This window comes from Oryctolagus cuniculus, chromosome X (assembly GCF_051225735.1).
Source record: "Oryctolagus cuniculus isolate XC-2025 breed Fujian yellow rabbit chromosome X, ASM5122573v1, whole genome shotgun sequence".
In the NCBI taxonomy this organism is placed as follows: domain Eukaryota; kingdom Metazoa; phylum Chordata; class Mammalia; order Lagomorpha; family Leporidae; genus Oryctolagus; species Oryctolagus cuniculus.
The window spans coordinates 95,610,623-95,634,131 of NC_142888.1; the positions used below are offsets into that span (position 1 = coordinate 95,610,623).

Below are 23,509 nucleotides of genomic sequence, written 5' to 3' on the forward strand. Positions count from 1 at the left end.
GCAGACATAATGCTGCAGTAGGTTAAGCCACAGCCTATGATGCTGGCATCCCATAGAGAGTGAAGGTTTGAGTACTAGTTGCTCTGCTTCCAATCCAGCTGACTGCTAGTGCACCTGTGAAGGCAGCGAAAGATGGCCCAAGTGCTTGAGCACCCTCCACCCAAGTAGGAGACCAGGATGGAGTTCCAGGCTCCTGGCTTCAGACTGGCCCAGCCCCAACTGGTGCAGCCATTTAGGGAGGGAACCAGCAGATAGATGATCTCTCTCTGTCTCTGTGTCTCTCCCTCTCTTTCTGTAACTCTGCCTGTCAAACCAATAAAATAAATCTTTAAAAAAATGAAAAACAGTACGTCAGTACAGTAAAACGCATTCCTTCATGAGGAAATACTGTGAGAAGATGTAGAAATCATTTAAGAAAAGTTGCTAAAGCAAGAATTAGAAAAATTACTCAGTGTGGGAGGTTAACTATACAGCTGGATGAAAATACAGCTTTTTTTTTAACACCACAGCTAATAGTATTTGTTAGGTTGTTCCAATAATGAAATGAATACCTTCATTTGAGTCACAGTTTAACAGATAAGACATACTGCCAAAATAAATATTTATTTAATAAAAAAAATGTTTCATTAGAAAACTCTAAGTAGGAAGGATTCCTGAGTAAGGTTATGCCACATATAAAATTCAAACCATTGCAAAATGCTTGAACTAAAGTACACAGAGTACCACATAGTCAAGAATATAGCTCTTTTTTTTATCTTTTATTTAATGAATATAAATTTCCAAAGTACAACTCATGGATTACAATGGCTTCCCCCCCCCATACCGTCCCTCCCACCCACAACCCTCCCCTTTCCCACTCCCTCTCCCCTTCCATTCACATCAAGATTCATTTTCGATTATCTTAATATACAGAAGATCAGCTTAGTATACATTAAGTAAGGATTTCAACAGTTTGCTCCCACACAGAGACATAAAGCGAAAAATAATAGATGATTTTTTTTTAAATGATGATGGAATCAGATCAGACCTATTGTCATGTTTAATCCCAGTGAGAGTCAAGTTGGGAATTGATAGTTTCTTTTTTCTTTTTTTTTTTTTTTAAAAACAAAATCAAGATACATCAAATACATAGAATATTTACAATATATTGAAATGAAGTAGGAAGTGACCACTGAAACATGTCATACCTTACAGAAGTAGCTTTGGTTATCTCAAGACCAAGTATTTAAAAACTGCTGAAATTTAGCATGACTTGGGCATTTTTCATTCACAAAAGACAGGTAATTCCTTGACACTGTAACAATTATTAAGAAAGTAAACTCTTTCTCAAACTGACTTCATTAGAAAAGATACAAATTAATAGACTCAACTTTCACATCAGTCTCATTCACCCTTGCTGAAATCACTTCTTCCTCTTTCTGCTGTTAGAAGTACTGCCCAGAGAAGTCACAAGTAGAAAAACATGAGGATGAGGGTCTATACATGAAAGATATAGGTGGTAAAATGGAAATATCCCATATCCTAATGGAATTTGTTGGAGACATTTATTATAGCCCATTTTGAACCCACTTATCTAAAAATACATAAATGTAACATTCCAGATTAGTTGGGAAAACATATTATCCCTAAAGAAGATGGAAATTTACTAGTCACAGTTCAGCAGGGAATCTTTGGTTGACTCATGGATTGAACTGAAAAAAAATTAATGTTATGATTTAATAAGTGCTGCTAACTTCTTCCATTTGGACCCACACATATTAGTCAGATTTATGTTTCAACTATGACAGACATTAAGCCAAATATCAAAATAAAACAAACTTGGAACTAAACCTTCAAATTACTGCCTGTTTTTAAGCAAGACATAAAAAATAATGACACATTGACATTGCTCAATAAAAAATTATGAATCATGACAGCAAAGGCTTTTGTACAATAAATAAACTTATTTTAAAACATGCAAAATCATGTTTATTTCCTGTTTTCCCATTTTTAACTATGCCTATTTTATATAACATGCATATTAGCACACAGATATATGTAAGTAATTTTAGATAAATTAAGGTTAGTTGCTCAAATATGTATACATATGAGTACTTCATAAAGTTTGTGGAAATGGGGGCCGGCACTGTGACGTAATGAGTAAAGCCACCGTCTGCAGTGCCTGTATCCCCTATGTGCGCCAGTTCAAGTCCCAGCTGCTCCACTCTCAATCCAGCCCTCTCCTATGGCCTGGGAAAGCAGAAGATGACCCAAGTCCTTGGGCCCCTGCACTGGCATGGGAGACCTAGAAGCAGCTCCTGGTCCCTGGTTTCACATCAGCCCAGCTCCATCCATTGTGGCCATTTGCAAAGTGAACCAGCAGATTGAAAATGTCCCTCGCTCTCGCTCTCGCTCTCGCTCTCTCTCAATCTCTCACTCTGCCTTTGCCTCTTTGGAACTTTTCCTTTCAAATAAATAAATCTTTTTTAAAAAGTTTGTGGAAAGAAGGAGGTACCTTCCTCTGAAGGGAGGAGAGAACTTCCACTTTGAATATGGCCTTGTATAAATAATGTCAGAGTTTGTGGACTCAAGAGGCTTCCATAGCCTTAGCAGCTCATGACAAGAGCCTCAGGTGATTGCTGATGTCATAAATAAGAGTGTCAATTCTTAAATCAACAACCAGAGTCATTGTGCACCTGCCCCCCATGCAGGACCTCTGTCCTAAATGTGTTGTATTATGCAAAATAACAGTAAAACTACTACTGAAACAGTACTCTATACTTTATGTGTCTGTGAGGGTGCAGTCTGTTGAAATCTTTACTTAGTATATACTAAGCTGATCTTCTGTATATAAAGATAATTGAAAATGAATCTTGATGAAGAATGGGATGGGAAAGAGAGTGGGAGATGGGATGGTTGCAGGTGGCAGGGAGGTTACAGGGGGAAAAGCCACTATAATTCAAAAGTTGTACTTTGGAAATTTATATTTATTAAATAAAAGTTGGGAAACAAAGCCAAAAAATCAAATTTTAAAAAGTTTGTGGAAATGGAATTAAAAGTTAAGTTGACTTTTGCATAAAAAAATTCACTATTTTTTATTTTTCATAAATTTTATTTATATAATAAAAACTATTACTAATTTCAAAGTATATTTGCATCCAAATAAGCTAACTTTTATTCCATTTCCCATGAATTTTGAACTATATTCATATATACTTACATATATTTCACTGACTAAAATAACAGTTTAACAGAAAAATTACTGTCAAAATAAATGATTTATACCTGATAACTTACATGATGGCGTAGTAAATCAAAAAGTTAGAGACTGCTGCATTAGTCTAGATATTGGCAAACTTTTTCTGTAAATTGCCAGACAGTAAATGTTTTAGACTTTGTGGTCATATAGTCTTTGTCTAAACTACTCAACCCTGCTATAGCACAAAGAAGCCATAGGCAATGTATCAAGAAATGAATGTGGCTTCATAGAACAAAATTTTATTTGTGGATACTAAAATGCGTATGAACAGTGTTTTTTTCCCCGGACCTAACAAAGTACCATTCAGTTGGAAGCTGTCAAACCTCACCATGACAAGGAAATTTGCCTTTGCTTTCTCCTTTTTAATAATTCTACCTTATGGAACAATATATTATCCCTATCAGAGCATAAGCTCCTTGATGGCAGGAATTTTCTTTGCATTGTTCACTGTTCTCTCCTCAGAATTTAAAATGGTATTGGCAATATATAAGGCACCATTTGTTGATGAGCTGAATTGTTCAAGTTATGGTAACACTTAATTCCAATAAAAGTAAGACTAATAATTCAGAAGTGACACTGAGTCTCATAGCATGTGAAGGTACTTCAACATTTCATGGAAAATGGAATTAAAAGATCACTTATTTAGATGCAAAAAAAAAAAACTTTGTAATCCATGAGTTTAAGTGGTCTTCAAAAGGTTTACAGAAAATGCATACTATGAAAAAAAGTTTATTTTTGTACCAAAATAAACTTACCTTTTAATTCAGTTTCTCCACAAACTTTCTGATGTATTCTTGTAGTTAAGTCTTTTCCACTTCCTTCCACAGCACGCCCACACACGGGATTAAGTACACACAGTGACTCCTTCACAGCTATCCTAGTACTATGGAAATCATTGGTTCACTCATCTCCCTGACAAAAACCTGAGCTCTCTGGGGGGCAGAAAGGGTTGCATTCATCTTTTTACCTCCAGCATGTAGCATACCAGCTTGCACACTGCACATAACAATAAATGATTGCTGAAATTCTTTCACTGCAATAAACAGTTTTAAACTTTTCAAAACAGAAGAATATTTTTGAAAACATGTCTAGGTACAAACCAAGCACAGAGGAGTGAATTGTGAATTTGACCAGTTATGATCAGAATAATTTTACAATCTAGTTCTTTTAATTTCTCTTCTTGGAACTCTTAACATACCACTGTCTTAGCTGTGAACATTTGATGAGAATCATATTTGGTAAGAAAGATAAAAATGGATGTTTTGGGGCTGGCATTGTCGCATTGTGGCACAGTGGATTAAGCTCCTACAATACCAGCATCCCATATGGGCACAGGATTGGATCCAGGGAAAGCAGGATCCTGGGAAATCAGCAGAAGATGGCCCAAGTACTTGGGCTCCTGCACCTACCTAGGAAACCCAGATGAAGCTCATGGCTTCTGGCTTTGGCCTGGCCCAATCCTGGGCCACTGTGGCCATTTGGAGACTAAACAAGTGTATGGAAGGTATCTTTCTCTCTCTCTCTGTCTGTCTGTCTGTCTCTCTATCTCTCTCTCATTCCCTCCCCCAAATAAATAAATAAATTTTTAAAAAATTGACCTTTAATACCTGCTACTGGGTAAGTTTTGTTCCATATTTATAAGCTTTCCATAAGTTCGTATAAGAAAATAAAATATATTATCTGGAAATGACGATATATTATCTCAGTCTAATAATATGAAGTAGGAATATTGGAAACATAAATATAACCAATGGAAATTATGCTGTCTAGACAATTTCTGAGATTTTAATTATTTCTGACAACTATTTCATAGCTTATTATAAATTTTAAGATCTAGTTTATAATTTATTTTATGGTAACTTAACAATTAATTAAAATGACTGCTTAGAGAACTAAAAGGTTCTCATCTAAGTTAACCAAGTTCTAAAAGATTGGTTTGGGGAGAATAAAAAATCCAGAATAGCAGTCAACGTTAGAACAAATATGCTTGGGTTAAAATATCTGGTGTCTGAAAGTAAATATTCTCTCTAAAATGATGAAAGGGAAATGTGAGAGAATAAAAATTAAAAGCTTTGGGATTATTTATGAGAGTTTCACCAGGTAGAATACAGGCTAGATAATTTTGTATATTTTACAAATAACTAGACTATCACTAAACTATAGTAAAAATGCAAAGTATGTTAGTATAAACTGATGATTAGAAAAAGTGTAAACTATGAACTTCGTATAATCATATCCGAAACATTACATTTGGTAAATAAATTAGAAGTAAAACATGCTTAGAAATTAATCATAAATCAACTTTTTTCATGAGACAAAATCAATCATCTACATTAGAAGGTAGTCCTTACTGACAGAGCTGTAAGAATTGAGTATCACAATGTAACCTGGACCTCCAGTTAATAGATCTTCGGAATAGTCAACAGAAATCAAACTCCAACTTGAATTCCCAAGAAGTTTCTCAGTTTTTTTAAGCTTAAAATGGAAATCCCTCCTCTTTCCCCATAGATCTCCCCTCCAAAAAATAACTGTAATTGCATTCATTCGGTTTGGATGAAAAAGTTATCACTATTAAATATCTAACAGTCCCTAAGTAGCATAATCAATGTAAAATATCAGTTCAGTTATTCCCAGTAAGTTCAAAGGCTATGATAACTTCAAATGCTGAACAGTTGTTCAATGATAACATTATTAATTTCCTGAATTTAAAGTATAACAGGGAAGATATTTTAACCAACTGTAATTACATGCAAAACAAAATGCTTCTGGTTAAAATGAGAAAGGTTGCAAATATGAACTTCACTCAAATTTGAACTTTCGTTTAAACATGATATGTAATACCATTATAGTTAAATCATCTTTTAAAGTTTCCAAAAAATAGTAATGTGGAAGGAGTATACTACACCACCTTTACACACTTGTAAAAGATGTGAAAGCCCAGGGCCGGCATTGTGGCTCACTTGGTTAATCCTCCTCCTGCGGTGCCAGCATCCCATATGGGCGCTGGGTTCTAGTTCCAGTTGCTCCTCTTCCAGTCCAGCTCTCTACTGTGGCCCGGGAGTGCAGTGGAGGATGGCCCAAGTGCTTGGGCCCTGCACCCGCATGGGAGACCAGGAAGAAGCACCTGGCTCCTGGCTTTGGATCAGCACAGCACCGGCTGTAGCGGCCATTTGCGGGGTGAACCAACGGAAGGAAGACCTTTCTCTCTGTCTCTCTCTCTCTCACTGTCTATAACTCTACGTTTCAAAAAAAATAAAAATAAAAACAAAAGATTTAAAAGCCTGTCAAGGAAGGGAACAGAAATCTGGAGCAAGTATTATTTGCTCCACATAGCTAATTATAACAATCAAATAAAAACAAGGGGTCTTTCATTCTTGAGAATTATAACAAAAAAAAAAAACTTTCTCAATTTTAGGTTAATAGTCAGTGACCATACTTTAAGTACAAAATCCAGTTTTATAAACCTTGGATGATATGCTATTTAACAAAGGGCTTGTGTTCTATAATATAATCATCTAAAAACTTCAAATTTGGAGCTTTAAATCTTTTAGAAATAGCCACTGATATCACTACTCAGAAAGTTTGTCTACAATCGCTCCACTGATTATTCACAATATGAAAAGTTATATATCAATGCATAGCATAGATGTCAGAGTCAATGCAAAAATTAGTAATCTACTGAAAAACCTACTACAGTCAAAGCAAACAGGTCTTTTAGTTGAGAGAACACCTTCCAGAAATTTCCTTAGTTGTAAAGAATTGAATGGTTTTTAAAATGAGCTATTAGTAATTAATTTAAAAGCTAATATTTTTTAAAATGCCCTGCATTTTAATTTCGATTTAGATTTAGATTTAGCCCTATCATTTAAAAACCACAAGCCTATAGAATGAGAACTGCTGTTGACAGATATGATCCACAGGTATAACAAGTTTCAATTAACAGAACAAGATGGGATCATATTTGAATACTGTCTTTTGTTAAGATTTTCACCAAAATATATCATTACCCAGGAATTGCAAGTAATAAATTGTATTAGCAATTTTAAGGTAATTTATTTCTTGTCCAGAATCCCATACTGTGGATAATATATTATTTGATATAATTATTTAAAACATTTTATAACTCAGGGTATGTTACCATAAAATACCCACGTAGTACTTAGGCCTAAACATTTGTACAGTAGTTCTCTAAAATCTAGAAAAGACTATCAGCATGAAAGGTACAATAGGGAATAACAAAGAAAAGCAAGACTGTCACAGCCATCAAATAGGACAAGAACACCTTTTTATATTATTAGTACAAGGAAGGACACCCACAGGAGTGAAATAAAAAAGGGAAATTTCATATCTGGAAATCCACTATGTGTTTCAGAAACAGAATGACTTCAGTGCCTTCTCCCAATCAACTGCGATAATGACATTTTAACAGTTTTCCATTACTAGATTGTTGGGCTCTCTCTTTTCAATTGATGCTCTGTAAAAAGCAATTACAGAAAACTTTCTGTCATCAGTAGGAAACAATCCTTCGTAGGCTGGCTTTACCTGCTACCCAGTGTACCTCTGAGTTGCTCTCTACTTCCATTCAATATGTGTGGAAAGAAAATATATTAATTTTATGTTTAAGCTTAAATGAAACATTATAAAAAGCAGGTGTTACAGAAATGTCAATGTTTTAGATTTTTATGTACCTATACTGCAGCTCAGCAGCCCTACTAGCTTGGGCAAGTTAATGAACCAATTTTCTTTTTTTATTGACAGGCAGAGTTAGAGAGAGACAGAGACAGAGAGAAAGGTCTTCCTTTTCTCCGTTGGTTCACCCCCCAAATGGCTGCTACGGCCGGTGCACCACGCTGATCCGAAGCCAGGAGCCAGGTGCTTCCTCCAGGTCTCCTATGCGGGTGCAGGGCCCAAGCACTTGGGCCATCCTCCGCTGCCTTCCCAGGCCACAGCAGAGAGCTGGACTGGAAGAGGAACAACCAGGACAGAATCCGGCACCCCAGCAGGGATTAGAACCCAGGGTGCCGGCGCCACAGGCGGAGGATTAGCCTAGTGAGCCGCGGTGCCGGCCCAGGAACCAATTTTCTTAGCCTCTCTCTAAACCTCAATTTCCATATCTGAAAATGGAGTATAATAATGTTATCTACTTTGTGGCAGTGTCGTAAAAATCAAGAGAAAGAAAACAAACTGTTAGTTTCAGGCCTAGGCCATCAGTACACAGCAAATGAAAATTATGTTCATATATTATAACTCCTTCACTATAAATCCATTGTGGTCAAGCTAAAGATAATATATAAACTATATAGGGTAAAGTAGACTTTTCAAAGAAGAAATACAATCCTTAAAAGTTTTTGTTAACCTTCTAGCTGCTACTTTTAATAAAATTTTATTTCTCTGATATTTTATACCTATATTATCCTTTATATAAAAATAGCATATATTCATCTTTAAACTATTAATAGGGTTTGTTTTAATTAACCAATGAAATGTATATATTTACTATATACAATATGATGTTTTAAAGTACATAGGTAAGTATTTATATGTGTGTATATGTCTGTGTGTGTATATACATGAATGAACAAATTTACTAGTTAATGTGCATATTACCCCACACAGTTATGCTTGTGGTAAGAATACATTACATCTACGTTCTCAGAAATTTTCAAGAATACAATATATTAACTATATTCACCATGTTGTACAATCTCTTTAAGCTATTTATCCTATGTAATGGAAATTTTATCCTTTGACCATCACTCTACTCTCTACTTCAATGAGACCAACTTTTTTAGATTCGCCATATTAGTGAAAGTATGTTGTATTGCTTTCTTTGTCTGACTTACTTCACTTCACTTAATGCAAATTAAAATCATGAGATATTACCTCATGTCAAAATAAAAAAAGCTAAGTATTGGTGAGGGTAGAGAACAGAAAACTTTTCTACACTGTTGGTAGGAATGTAAATTAACATAGCCAATGTAAAAAATAGTATGAAACTTTCTCAAAAAAAAAAAATAGAACTACCACTTGATCCAGCAATCTCCCTACTGAGTAAAAACACATTTTTAATGTCTAAACATATATAAATTTATGTTTGAGTATGCATGTGACATAACATAAATGAGACCCAACAAATAAAATTATAACACATTATGATAATACATGAAAAATGCATTTTCTTGCTATTCCAAAATTACCATGGAAGACAAAATTCACATTAGCGAAAATGTGGCACGAAGTCATACTCTTCTTTTTTTTTAATTTTATTTGACAAATAGAGTTAGACAGTGAGAGAGAAAGAGAGAAAGGTCTTTCTTCCATTGGTTCACTCCCCAAATGACCGCTACCGGCCGGCGCTGCGCAGATCCAAAGCCAGGAGCCAGGTGCTTCTTCCTGGTCTCCCATGTGGGTGCAGGGCCCAAGCACTTGGGCCATCCTCCACTGCCCTCCCGGGCCACAGCAGAGAGCTGGAGTGGAAGAGGAGCAACCAGGACTAGAACCCAGTGCCCATATGGGATGCTGGCGCTGCAGGCAGAGGATTAACCAAGTGAGCCACGGCACCGGCCCCCATACTCTTCTTTAATTCACATTTATGAAAACATTACATGTTTAAAGAAGAAAACAAGAATTTTCTGATAAAACATTAGACTTAATATCCAAACCACAAAATAGAAACTTTGTACAAAGTTTTAAAATAGTGCAAATGTTGAACACAAATTAAAAATTTGAAAACTACCAAAAATCATTACTGCTCAAGGTTACAATCACATAAATAGCACGTATTCAACAGAGGAAAAGTGAACAAAAAGGGAGTACAGAAAGTGATATCCAAATGAAAATATGAGGGGTTAGACCATATAGGTTTTTACAGCCTATTGAAAGTAATAGCAGCTTTTTTACACTGAGTGAAATGGGGAGCCTTGGTTGACATGTGAGGAGCCAAGTGAAATGATATTCACATTTTACATGGATAATTTGTCTTTGTTGAGAATATATTACAGAGCGTCATAGGTGGAAGCATGGACAGTAATTAAACTTACGGTAGTATTAATAGTCTTACCATTATTGTAGAAGTTTAAATGAGACTACATCAAGTACAGGAGGTATGGAGTTGGTATAAGTAACCTGCTTTAAACGAAGAGTTATTGGGACTTTCTAAAGGACAGAATGTGAAACATGAGAAAAAGAAAATAGTAAATGACAATCCCACTGCTTGGGGCCTGAATTAGTACATGGATAGAGATTTCATCAACTGATATTGAGGAGCAGGTTTAGAGGAAAGTATCTGCAGTTCAATTTTCTATGTGTTATCTGGAGATGTCTACTGAACATCCAAGGTGAGATGTTAATTACAATGTTTGATATTGATTTTGGAGTTCAGATGTGGGGGCTTTAAATTTTATCTATTTGTTTTCATCTTACATAAAAGGCAGAGAGACAGAGGCAGACAGCAGATCTTCCATCCACAGGTTCACTCCCCAAATGTCTTCAATAGCTGGAGCTGGACCACATTAAAGCTAGGGGCCCCAAATCCAGTCTGGATAACCCATGTGGGTATCAGGTACCCAAGGACTTAAGATATCATCACTGATTCCTAGGGCCCACATTAGCAGAAAACTGGAACTGGAAGCTAAATTGAAGATAAATTTGAGAATTGTTACCACACAAATATAACTGAAAGGTGTTTACAATCACCAAAGAAAATGGTGTAGAGAGAGATGAGAAGATATTCAAGAACTTCTGAAAGATTAAAAGGTTGAAGAGATAAAAGAGGAATCAGTAAAGAAAACTGAGAAGCAGCAGCTTGATAGGTAAGAAGAAAACCAGATCACATGTTGAAAAGGGGGAGAAAGTGTTTTAAATTGGAACATCAGGATCAACTGCATCAAATCCTGTTTGTCAGTCAATTAAGATGAAAACTAGGACCAGCATTGTGGCATAGCGGGTTAAGCTACCACCTATGATGCTGGCATCCCATATGGACATTGGTTCTTGTTCCAGTTGTCCAACTTCAGATGCACTCCCTGCTAATGTACATGGGAAACCAGCAGAAGATACCCCAAGTACTTGGGCCCCTGCATCTACATGGAAGACCTCAAAGAAGATCCTAGCTCCTGGCTTTGGCCTGGCCCAGCCTTGGCCATTGTGGCCATCTGGGGAATGAAGCAGTGGATGGAAGACGGATCTCTCTCTCTCTCTCCCTCTCACTCTCTCCCTCTGTGTGTGTGTGTGTGTGTGTGTGTGTCCCTCTCTCTGTAACTCTGTCTTCCAAATAAATAAGATCTTAAAAAAATTAAAAGATGAGAAGTGAGAGTTGACCATGGCATTTAGCTGTATGAAAATTTTGGTAACACTGATAAAAGCAATTGTGATAGAACGATGGGATTCAAGCCTGGTTAGAGTGACTTTAGGAAAGTGAAGGTAAGATACTAGAAACAATGTATATAAACAAAATTACTCTGAAGTGCTCTGCTTCAAAGGAGGGCAAAAAAATGGACTGGTAACTAGTAATAGAGACAGGGTCAAGAAAGTTCTTGTGGGATGGAATGTGTTTGTGATGCCTCTGGGAATGGTAGGAGAGAAGGAAATTATGTGAGCAATGTCCTTTAGGAGTTGAAAAGGAATGGGATCTTACACACAAAAGGAAGGATAGGAAAACGAAAAATTAATCTACAGCAACAGAGAAGACACACCGTGTGACTGCAGATACCATATTAGCTAAATGTTGTGGTGGCAACAAATGGAAGTTCTCTTCTGATTGCTTCAATTTACTCTGTAAATTAAGCTTCAAGGTCATCAGTAAAGAATAAAGTAACAGGTTTAAACAACAAAGTAAAAGTGTGAAATAATCATTTAAGAGCACAAGTGAGGGAATTCAGAAGGAAGATACACACACACACACACACATATACATTATATACGTAATGTCTGGAAACATAAGGGCCCATTTGGGGCTTCAGAAAACAATCTGTTTCAGAATCATTAATAGGACAATATTAGACTAGAACAGAGAAAATGTGAAGGAAACAAGGAAGACTAGTTAGAAGACAATTGTAGTGGGCACAAGAAACGAGAGAGTGGTATCATCTAAACTAGAGCAAGAAGAGTTGGACAACAACTGAGGACACAGATGTAACAGTTATTAAAATTGCAGAACCAATGGGATTGGGCAAGCAATTAGAGGTCACCGAGAAAGTGAATGGAGTGGAAGACGGCCCTGTAGAGCTGAGCTTAAAGCAGTGGAATATGGCAGGACCACTCTTGAAGTAGAGAGCTACTTCAACGTTGCAAAAATTATAACCAAATTGCTCACCAGATTAAAGCTGTAAATACAACTTTTGAGTGAAGAGAAAAAAAGGTTTTAAAAGATTATAAGTGTTAGTAGTCTCAAGCATGTTTCTGGTTTTGATGTCATTGTTATTGTCAGCCATTAAGGTAGAACAATGAAGTGGTAAACTAAGAGACATCTAGGCAGCCAGGAAATATCAGCAATTGAAGAAAGAACGGGATTTATTTGATAAGGAAGGGAATACTATAGCATTTTATAAAGTTGTTTATACAGAAGGCTTACATGTTAGGTAATATTCTAGCAATATCATCTCTTTTAATACTAAAAATAACCATATATGGAAGTATCTCTTATACCCTGGTTATATAGTTAAGGAAAACAAAGTTCACAGAGTTTATATAACCTTCACAAGGTAATGCAATTAATGGCATTGCCAAAAGTCAAACTCACCTTTGAGTGACCCCAAAGGCCAAGTTCTCAACCATTATACAATGAATGCCCTCTAAAATTAAGAAGACTTGGAGAGCTAGTATAGATTCTTCCAAACAGAATTTTAGACTTAAAAATTTTAGAGCCAGAGTCACTCCAAAGAATGGCACATTCCAAGGTATAGTCATATCTGTAATTAGCTAAATATACAGATGCAGAAGTCAGAGTTTAGGAAATCAAGGAATTATGAGCAAAAATATATTAAGGGGGTTTAGAAACATGACACTTGAAATCACAAAAATGAGCAGCAAAGGAAAAGGCCAAAAGTACAGCCAGGTGCTGTCATCACCAAGAAAGGATTTCAGATAACAAACTTAAAGGGTTATTGACAGATGGTTCAAAGAAGATGGCACGGGGGCAGCATGACAGAGTAAAGCTGAGTCTGCGGCATTGGCATCTAATATGGGTGCTGGCTCATGTCCTGAATGCTCCATTTTTGATCTAGTTCCCTTCTAATGGCCCAGGAAAAGCAGCAAAAGATGGCCCAAGTGTTTGGGTCCCTGCACCCACATGGGAGACCCAGGTGATGCTCCTGGATCCTGGCTTCAGCTTGGCTCAGCCCTGCCCACTGTGGCCATTTAGGAAGTAAACCATGAATGGAAGATCTCTCTGTGTCTCCTGTCTGTCCCTTTCTCTCTCTGTAACTCTGACTTTTAAATAAACAAATGTAAAAAAAATTAAAAAGAAGAAAATGATGATGATGGCATGGGAGGAACATCAGGAATAAAAGGTGTGTCATAGGACTAGGAGCAAGAGTTGAAAGGGATGAAAATCTCAGGGCTTGTTTTAGGGGAAAGTCAAACTTCAGTGGTAGCTAGATAAAATGAATAGTCACAAAAAACCAAAGAGATAACAGGAATTTGTATTCATTAAAAAATATGCAACAAATATTAATTAGAGTCCACTGATTCCTCTAGTCACAGGAGAGAAACTGTGGTCCTAAGGAGTGTTGATAAGATGTTCCATACAGCGCAGAGTAGAAGGATCTAGATTTCACTGGTTCTGCACCTTTTTACTACTTTTTATTCATTTTCATTTTATTTGAAAGGCAGGGAGAGAGACAGAGATCTTTCATCCACTGATTCACTTCCCAGATGCCCACAACAGGTAAGACTGGGCCAGGCCAAAGCTAAGAGCTGCGAACCCCTTTCAAGTCTCCCATGTGAGTGGTAGAGACCCAAGTACTTGAGTAATCATTTGCTATCTCCCAGGAAGCACGTAGGCAGGAAGCTGGATCAGAAGCAAAAGAGCTGGGACTTGAATCAGGTACATCAATATGGAATACTGGTGACCTAACTGACCTTTAACCTTTCTGGCATGGTTAAACAGACCTTAAGGAAGGAGGGTGAGAGGTAGAGAGAGGGAGAAAAGGAGGAAGGGAATATCATTATGTTCTTAGAATTATACCTAGAAATCACATTGAGTCTGTTAAAAATTAATTATAAATTAACATTTTTAAAATTTTTAAAAAGAAGCTTCTGTGGACCTTAACTGCATATAAACAGACATCCACAAAAAATTACAGTGCTAAGTGGGATAGAGTTTTAAATAAATGAATTATGAACCAGAAGCTCCAGATCTTCTCTGATCAAGCTAACTAATGCACATGTCATGTACCAGATGCCTCATTTCTCTCTTCTACCTTAAACTGCTGAGTACTCAAAATATTCTATTCATTATCTAACATAAGAAATAATTTGGACCACAAACTATAAAGCATAAAAAATATGCTAGAAAATGTATAACTATTACTAATAGAGCAAACTTGGGTGAAATAATTGCTCTGTTCCCTCTAATTGTTTCTCACCCTCTGCACTTCAGGCTGTATTTCACATACTCAACAAGAAACTTAGTGCTGTTTTCAGTACAGTGGACTTGTGCCAATTTTGCTTTACAGAAACAGGCACACAAATCAGTTAATTGAAAAATTGATTCAGTGTGCCAGAGACTACTAAGTAAAACTGCTCCCTACTTTTAGGAGCTCATGGTAGCACAGGCACACAATTAAGAACTTTTAAACTTGTAGCATAGTGGGTAAAGCTGCCACCTGCAATGCTGGGTGCCAGTTTATGTCCTGGCTGCCCCACTTCCGATCCATCTCCCTGCTAAAGGCCGAGGAAAGCAGAGGAATATGATCCAAGTGCTTGAGCCTCAGCCACACATGCAGGAGAAGCTGGATGAAGCTCCTGGCTCTGGCTTGGGCCTGGTCCAGTTATTTGGGGAGTGAACCAGTGATGGAAGTTATCATGCATACATGTTCACATGCTTTCTCCCACTCTTTCTCTAATTCTGCCTTTCAAATAAATCTTTTTTTAAAAAATCCTATATATCAAGTTTCTGGCTTCTCCTTTAAATGACATGCATACAGTCCAAACAGACCTACTTAAAACATGGTGCTATTCCAGGCATACACCTTTAAAAATCGCAACAAAATTAGAGAATCAAACTTACCATCATTTTTTCAAAGAGATCCAGTACTTCCTTTTCTGACAAATTTAAAGATCTTTCATCATACAATGGCTGAGCTGCTGGAAATTCACTCATCGCAACTTGAGAATCAATAGGATGTTGAATAAGAGGTTTTTCTTTTTTGACAGTAGATTTTCTAAAACTTGTAATTCGGTCACGCTGCAAACAGAAAAAAATAAGAAGTCCTAAGAAAAAGATCAAAACCATGAACGTGAAGAACTGAAATATCAAAATGACACTTATTATACATCATTATTATCTTTCGACAAAATGTTACTTTAAGCAGCAAGCTCCAGTTAGAGATTGTACTGTGTTGAGACCATAAAGCAACTCTTCAGCCTCAGAATCTGGTAGTGAAAATCATGCCTCAAAAGTAAAATTTAATCTCTTGTCATTTCCGTTTTACAAAGTAGGTGAAAAAAAATCTAGGATCAAAGTTCCACGGTTGTTTCTGGAAGAATGTGTCTTTGGTGGAACTTAAGAATCATGAAAAAAAAAAAAAAAAGAGTAAAGAAAATAAAAAGAACTACTGATATCCAATTCTAAGAGAAAATTATGATAATTTTTCTGTTCCTCAAACTGGCAAAAAGTGTGACAAATATATGTGGAAAATTTGTCAGTGCAAGCCAGACAGCCTGGTTTGAATCCAGGCTTTGCCATTTACTAGCTAAGTAACTCTAAATAAGTTACTTGGCCTATAACTATCTTTTTATTTTTAAAACAGGGAAACTGATATTACAGCACAGGTTTATTGTCAGATTTAAAAAATTAATAGCTTACTGTGGTTATTGTTTTTACTATAATTAGCATTATAGTACTGTTACTGTTTTTACTATAATTATTTTTCCCCAGCTTTTTCTTCCCTAAAAAGTAAGGCCACTAAGGAAGCAAAAAAATAAATTAAAAAAAAACTTTTGCATGTACTTGAAATGTAATATAAATATAAATACCTTAGTCCTACAAATACTATTATGAACAACTTGCTATTTTATGAATATTGACTTTGAACCATTGATTCCATGTACAATCTCTACTAATTAGCTTGCTATTTCACATACAGTGAGTTAAGGAATTCAGGTGCATGTAAACAGGACTTTCTATTTTAGACCACAAGACAGGAGAAGTCCAAAATTAGTAATGTACATAAAACTGAATGCAACTCAGTTTTATTCTGGTTTCTGTTAGGAAGCACATGCATGGCATTGTCTCACATTAAACAAGCAGACATGTTAGATATGAGGACAGGGCATCTTCACTGTCACATTACCGGAATCGTTAGAAATTACTTCAACCATACAAAAACACCAAAGATGTTATTAACCACAGCTTATGTAAAATTTCATTGACTTCCACAGAGGGAATATATCTTTTATTTTATTGATTCAAAGAATACTTTCCTTTCAACTAAAAGGTACACTTTGAAAGAAATATTAGCAGTCTTAAGAAGCTTATTTAGGATTACAAAAACGATTTGAGTACATGATTGTTTACAAAGAGATTATATAAATCATAATACTTTGGAGCTGGTAAGAAACTTGAAAAATCACCCAGACCAACTCCTTCATTTAACAGAAAAAGTAACTCACCTAAATTCAAAAGCCTCTGGCTCTTATCTCAGTCTATACATTAACTTAAGATTCATTCATTCAAATGATTTTGAAGTATATTTTCAATTTTTCTTTTAATATTTTAAAAGAAATTAAGTTGGTTTAGATATGTACTCTGCTTTCAAACCCAAGAAAAAATTAAGTAATCCCAAATAAGCTGAGTATACAGTCAAATTTCATTAAAAAATATGGTGGACATGAAAGCATTTACACATGCAACTGGCCATTAAATCAACATATCTCTTTCTCTCCATTCATATCACTTAATATTTACTTTCACAGTAATAGCTAATAGCTTTTCTACTGAGAAAAATACATATTGATCTACCACTATGTCCTTCATTTGCATCTCTGATTTCAATATGTCTTGGAAGGAAAATGAAGTTAAATAACATGCTTTCATCTCATTAGCGCATTAAACACTATTTTACATTATTTGTAGACAGGTAATTTCACACAGAAAATAATTAACACTCCTTAAGATACCATTTAGAAGTTTAGCTATAAAACAGCACATTTAAATTTTGAGTCCAAAATTTTTGGCAATTATTACCATGATAGACTCGGCTTGAAAATATTTAAAGTTTTTAGATTTGATAGAAAATAACTGACTACATAATGAACTTAATTTCCTTTCTATTTCAAATTAATTTCCTTCAATATTAATGCTTAATATATTCACAGTTAATTTATTGGCCGTCAATAAAGAAAAAATTCATATTTACCAGAATCTAGATTTACTTACGGATTGTAAAGAGCATGTGATTTAAGTATATATTAGAATAATAAAAGAAATTTGTTGGAATTTTACACAATTGTTTTGCTAACATTCAAAAAGAAGTCACTGTAATGAATCATTTCATTGTACTATACATTATAAATATCTAGACATTTTATATCTTACATATGTTGATGCTTTAATGTCCACCAATTTTAATAAAAAGGCAACATGCATAACTAATAACATGCTGCTAATACCACCTTACCACATCATCTGCCAAAGTTTTTATTTGAATGTTCTATTAAAATCAAAGGAAATAAACAAAAAGAAGAAATACCAATCAGATAAGAGAATTCCATAGTTCAAACAAGAAAATAATTGAATGATTTTCATTTTTTTAATTTATCATCTGCAAATAATAAGAAAAGAAAATTCAAACATATATACATTGCATTGTTTACAAAAGAAAAGAAACACAACTTTTCAAAAATTAAAAATGAAAGTTTGGTGGAGGGTGTCTATTTTTTAAAAAATATGGCTCCCAAGGTCCCAAAAAAACAGATTTGGATCAGACATAAATACCACAGTTTTCAAATACAAGAAAAGATACATCAAAATCATAAGTCCTTGAAAACTTTTTCAAAGTTCTATAGTGAATAATCATGCTTTCAAGATATCTTTAAAAACAACATGTATGATAGGAAAAATGTCACATTAAACAGTAATGAAATATAAATCAGTTTGGTTTATAAAATCAGTGTTAGAATCTGATGGATATTTAAAAGATCTCTTTATAAATATTATAAATAAAGTTGAATTTAATGATTCTGTTAATATATGCTATTTCTCAAACACTCCTGACACTTTTTTTGTGTGGTTTTCCACTTCTAATACTGAGAATTACTGGAAATAGCATTCTGCTTAATAAAATACAGTGGTTTATAAACTACTACATAACATATAGCAGTACCACTATTCAAAGAATTAGAGTACAACAATACTAAAGTAATATTTAACAATTTAGCCATTTTTCATGATTCAGAAAATACTATAAAACCTTACAGTAACTTGTGATTGACATGAAGAGCAGTTCTTATGTTACACAGTCATGCATCTTTTAGCAAAGAGTATATGTTCTAAGAAACAGTTGTTAAGCAACTCTGCTGTTGTGTGAACATTGCAGAGTATACTTAACAAACTAACATGGTTAAGTCACTACACAATATATTCCTATGGGACCATTCTTGTATGTGCAGTCCACTGATGATCAATACGTCATTTTGTGGCATGTGACCATACACTGAGGTGCCATTTAAGCGATGTGATTAGGAAAGAAACAGATATTTTTAAATTGTATGTTGGGAATTGAGTTTAATCCTTCTGCCACATCTTATATATTTAGTTCTAACAGTAGAAGCTGAATAATATGTAGCAACTTGGTCATCCATGCTAACATCTTTTTACTATGAAAAACAGTCTTCTCACTGAAGGAGGATTCCATTATGAGTTTTAAATAAGTAAGAATTGCTTAATCTCAGGAACTCAAGAAACTGTTTTCAAATACCCTCAATCCAATGCTGTTAAAAAGCACCCTCTCCTGGATCAGGTGTGGCAAATTTACTATTGTATGATTAGATCTTTTTTTTACTTTTAATCCATTAATTCCCTCAGGGGTCTAAACTTCTAATCTTTGTACTATGTCTTCATAACATCCTGCTGACACAAACCCCAATCAATCTTTACTGCCTAGGAAAAAGAACAAGGGAGATTATTTATATCAAAATTAAAACCATTTTAGGAAAGATGAATTCACCCTAGGACTCTATTTACTAAGTACTTTCTCTTTAATTTTTTCAGTGTGTTAGAGAAAACTGTTATACACAATGACAAGCTTCATGATTTCCTGTAATGTAAAATCAGAGCAAGAAATGGCAAACTATCAAAAGTGACTCAACTAACTCTGCTACCATATGAGTGTGTGCCCACCCACTTGGTTTTTTGAGACAGATTATACAATTCTTCAAGCAATTCCTGTTTCCTTTCCTTCTCATCCTTTGGGATTATAAACTCAAGATTATAAACATATCTGTGTCTCCAAAGCGAGTATGTAAATTAAAGGAAAATATTATTTGCTTTAGTCAACTGCTCTAAATTATACACAACGTCAGAAACACTTCAGACATGTTATCTCAGTTCAATCCATATTGATAGTTCAATCATGGGGACAGACATAAGAAAAAATTGCTAGTAATATTTCCAACTGGTATTATGGAAAATAAATTGCTGCTTCTTCTCTACCTCCCGCTACTGTCTTTTTTGGAATTAACATACTTTTGGTTCATATTGAACTACCAAATCAGAGATTATTAGAATTGGATGGAATTTGAAATAATATGGTCAAAGCTTCTCATTTTACAATTAAGAGGATAACATTTACGTTAATAGTACCACCTGCATTCCATTTGTCTAGATCTGAGATTTCCTCATTACCTTGGTCTCTTTCCTCTCCTTGATTCTCAAAAGCCTAGCAGCTGTTTGGTGCCATAGTGATCTTTCTGCAGTCTGCAAGTATCTCTGGTTCAAACCACCATCAGCTCTTATCTAAATTTCTGAAGTAACCCCACATAACCTGCCTCCAGTCTCCCTGCTTCCACCTTTCCTCTCCTACGGTACATTCTGAACACAGTAAACACAGTGATATCATGAACACCAAAATCACATCACCATCAGTTCAGAACTCTCCAATGGCTACTTTCCTTTCCAATGCCAACTCAAAGTCATTACCATGGCCTACAAGGCCCTATTAATCTACAGTAAAAATCTGCTTTCATAAGGAACACTTTTCATAAATAGAACAATATGATTTAGAATTCCATGAGTATTCAAAGAAACAAACCAGCCAAATGTGGACTATTAAAATGGAAAATCACTGAGCAGAGAGTTTCAGAAGAAGTGATTTTGGCCACCATATATTAAAATATATTGAAATCACTGTATAAGTTATAATTAATGATCTGTGACAGAACATAAATTATTCCTGTCCCTCAATTATCTTTATATATTTAGCCAAAAAGAGAACACTGTTAAGGAACTCAGGCATAACAACAAAAATAACACCAAAAAGTAAAAAGTTCAGAAAATGGTAAAGAGCTGTTTTTTTACAAAATTAAATCATGGTAATTTTTTTAATAAATGAGTTACACAGAGAGGAGAGGCAGAGAAAGAGAGAGAGATAAAGAGAGAAGAGAGAGAGAGAGAGAGACGTCTTTCATCCAATGGTTCACTCCCCAATTGGCTGCAACAGCTGGAGCTGCGCCAATCCAAAGCCAGGAGCCAGGAGCCAGGAGCTTCCTCCGGGTCTCCCACGTGGGTGCAAGGACCTAAGAACTCGGGCCATCCTCCACTGCTTTCCCAGGCCACAGCAGAGAGCTGGAGTGGAAGTGGAGCAGCCAGTTCTCAAACTGGTGCCCATATGGGATGCTGGCGCTTCAGGCCAGGGCATTAACCCACTGCACCACAGCGCTGACCCCAAATCATGGTAATTTTTATGTGAACTAACCTTTAAAACACATTGTAATATGGTTTTATTAAAACATATTTTCATTTATAATTACACCCATATCTGAAAATAATTTATATAGTTGTATGCATCTCTTTCACATCATACACAAGTAAACATTATGGATTCAACTCTTAGGTATATGTTACAGGGTTACCATGGAGTTAAAAAACTTTTAAAAATGACTCAAAGAAAGTTTATTAGAGGGCCGGCACTGTGGTGTAGTGGGTAAAGCAGCCACCTGCAGTGCAAGCATCCCATATGGGCACTGGTTCAAGACCCAGCTGCTCCACTTTGGATCCAGCTCCCTGATATGCCCTGGAAAAGCAGCAGAAGATGGCCTAAGAGCTCGGACCCCTTCACCCACATGGGAGACCAAGAAGCTATTCCTGGCTCCTGGCTTCAGATTGACCCAGCTCCACCCACCGCAATCATTTGGGGAGTGAACCAGCAGATGGAAGACCTCCCTCTCTCTCCCTCTGCCTCTCTGTAACTCTGTCTTCCAAATAAATAAATAAATATTTTTTAAAAAAGTTTATTATAGTCGCACTCTTGAATTAAAAGCACTCACTAATATTTTAGCAAGTTTTTATTTTGCAAATCTAGTGATAGTGGTCATTATAATAAGAGCATATTAATCATACATACATACTTATGTATACTGACCATATATTTTCACTAAAATCTACTCTGGAAAAGCAATAAGATTACGCATTAGTCAAGCAATCAGAGTTTATTAAACTTCATTGATAAATAAGCTATATTAAACATAATTTAGTATAGTATTATATGAATATTAAGTATAAAAGTATCACTAGAGTCTCAAGCTCTTAAAAATAAGAAAAATGCCTGATGTACTTATAAACTCTAATGCTGAAACTCTGCAATATGAGTTCATTATTGCAAGAAAATTAAGTTTTAATTTTCTCAATCAGGCAGAAATTAACAAAAAGAGCAAGATGTAAAGATTCAACTCTCTTATGGCTAATGTTATAAAGTAATATAATGTTTTATAAACATGCAATTATTCCAGTACCACAGAAATTGGGCAACTAAATTGCATATAATTCAAAAGTCTCATCACTAATGCAAAAACTTAGTTACACTATTTGGTGTTTTCCTCTTTTAAACAAAATTAGTAAACTAGCCAATACAACAAAATGAAAGGTAAATTATTTACGCAGCTTTAAATTTCTTGCTCTCCAAGAAGGGCAGTTTCCATAAGGTACAGAAAAGCATGTTCAATTCAATTGAAGAAATATCTGAGCATCTACTATGCACCTGGTCAGTGCTGCACAGCAGGAATACAATAGTAAATAAAGGCATGCTTTCTTCCTTTATGGAAGTTACAGTCTAGTTGAAGATCAGAGGAATGAAAGAACAATCACAATAAAAAGATTCTGAGAGCTCTGATTTAGAAGTACCCTATTATAACCTCTGTACACTATCCAAGTTGAAAAGCCCCTTGAGGAAGGTCCTTGAGGAAGGTTCCAACATCAATACTGATCTAAGGTTTGATTACTCTGGAGGACATTCCTGCCCAGTATCTGCTCAGATCAGCAGCAGTCACAGAAAGAAGCAGTGACTATTCAAAGGCCTGCTTCTGACTTTCCAGATCCTTTTTTTTTTTTTCATTTTTTTAAACTTTTATTTAGTAAATATAAATTTCCAAAGTACAGTTTATGGATTACAATGGTTTCCCCCCCATAACTTCCTTCCCACTTGCACCCCTCCCATCTCCCGCTCCGTCTCCCCTTCCATTCACATCAAGATTCATTTTCAATTATCTTTATATACAGAAGATCAATTTAGTATATATTAAGTAAAGATTTCATCAGTTTGCACCCACACAGAAACACAAAGTATAAAATACTGTTTCAGTACTAGTTATAGCATTAATTCACATTGGACAACACATTAAGGACAGACCCCACATGAGGAGTAAGTACGCAGTGACTCCTGTTGTTGACTTAACAATTTGACACTCTTGTTTATGGCGTCAGTAATCTCTCTAGGCTCTAGTCATGAGTTGCCAAGGCTATGGAAGCCTTTTGAGTTCACTGACTTTGATCTTATTCCAACAGGGTCATCGTCAAAGTGGAAGTTTCCTCCTCCCTTCAGAGAAAGGTACCTCCTT

General features: G+C 35.5%; 1 protein-coding gene across 4 annotated transcripts in view; it reads right to left on the reverse strand.

Annotated features, from left to right (window-relative positions):
• Positions 1-23,509, reverse strand: part of DIAPH2 (diaphanous related formin 2) — a 947,972-nt gene that overhangs the window by 877,583 nt on the left and 46,880 nt on the right. For all 4 annotated transcript variants that reach the window (XM_051827761.3, XM_089323876.1, XM_089323878.1 and 1 more), the window contains exons 2-3: positions 18,079-18,111; positions 15,468-15,644 (exon numbers count right to left, since the gene is read on the reverse strand). In XM_051827761.3, coding sequence (XP_051683721.1) covers positions 15,468-15,644; positions 18,079-18,111 — 210 coding nt within the window. The remainder of the gene's footprint in view (positions 1-15,467; positions 15,645-18,078; positions 18,112-23,509) is intronic.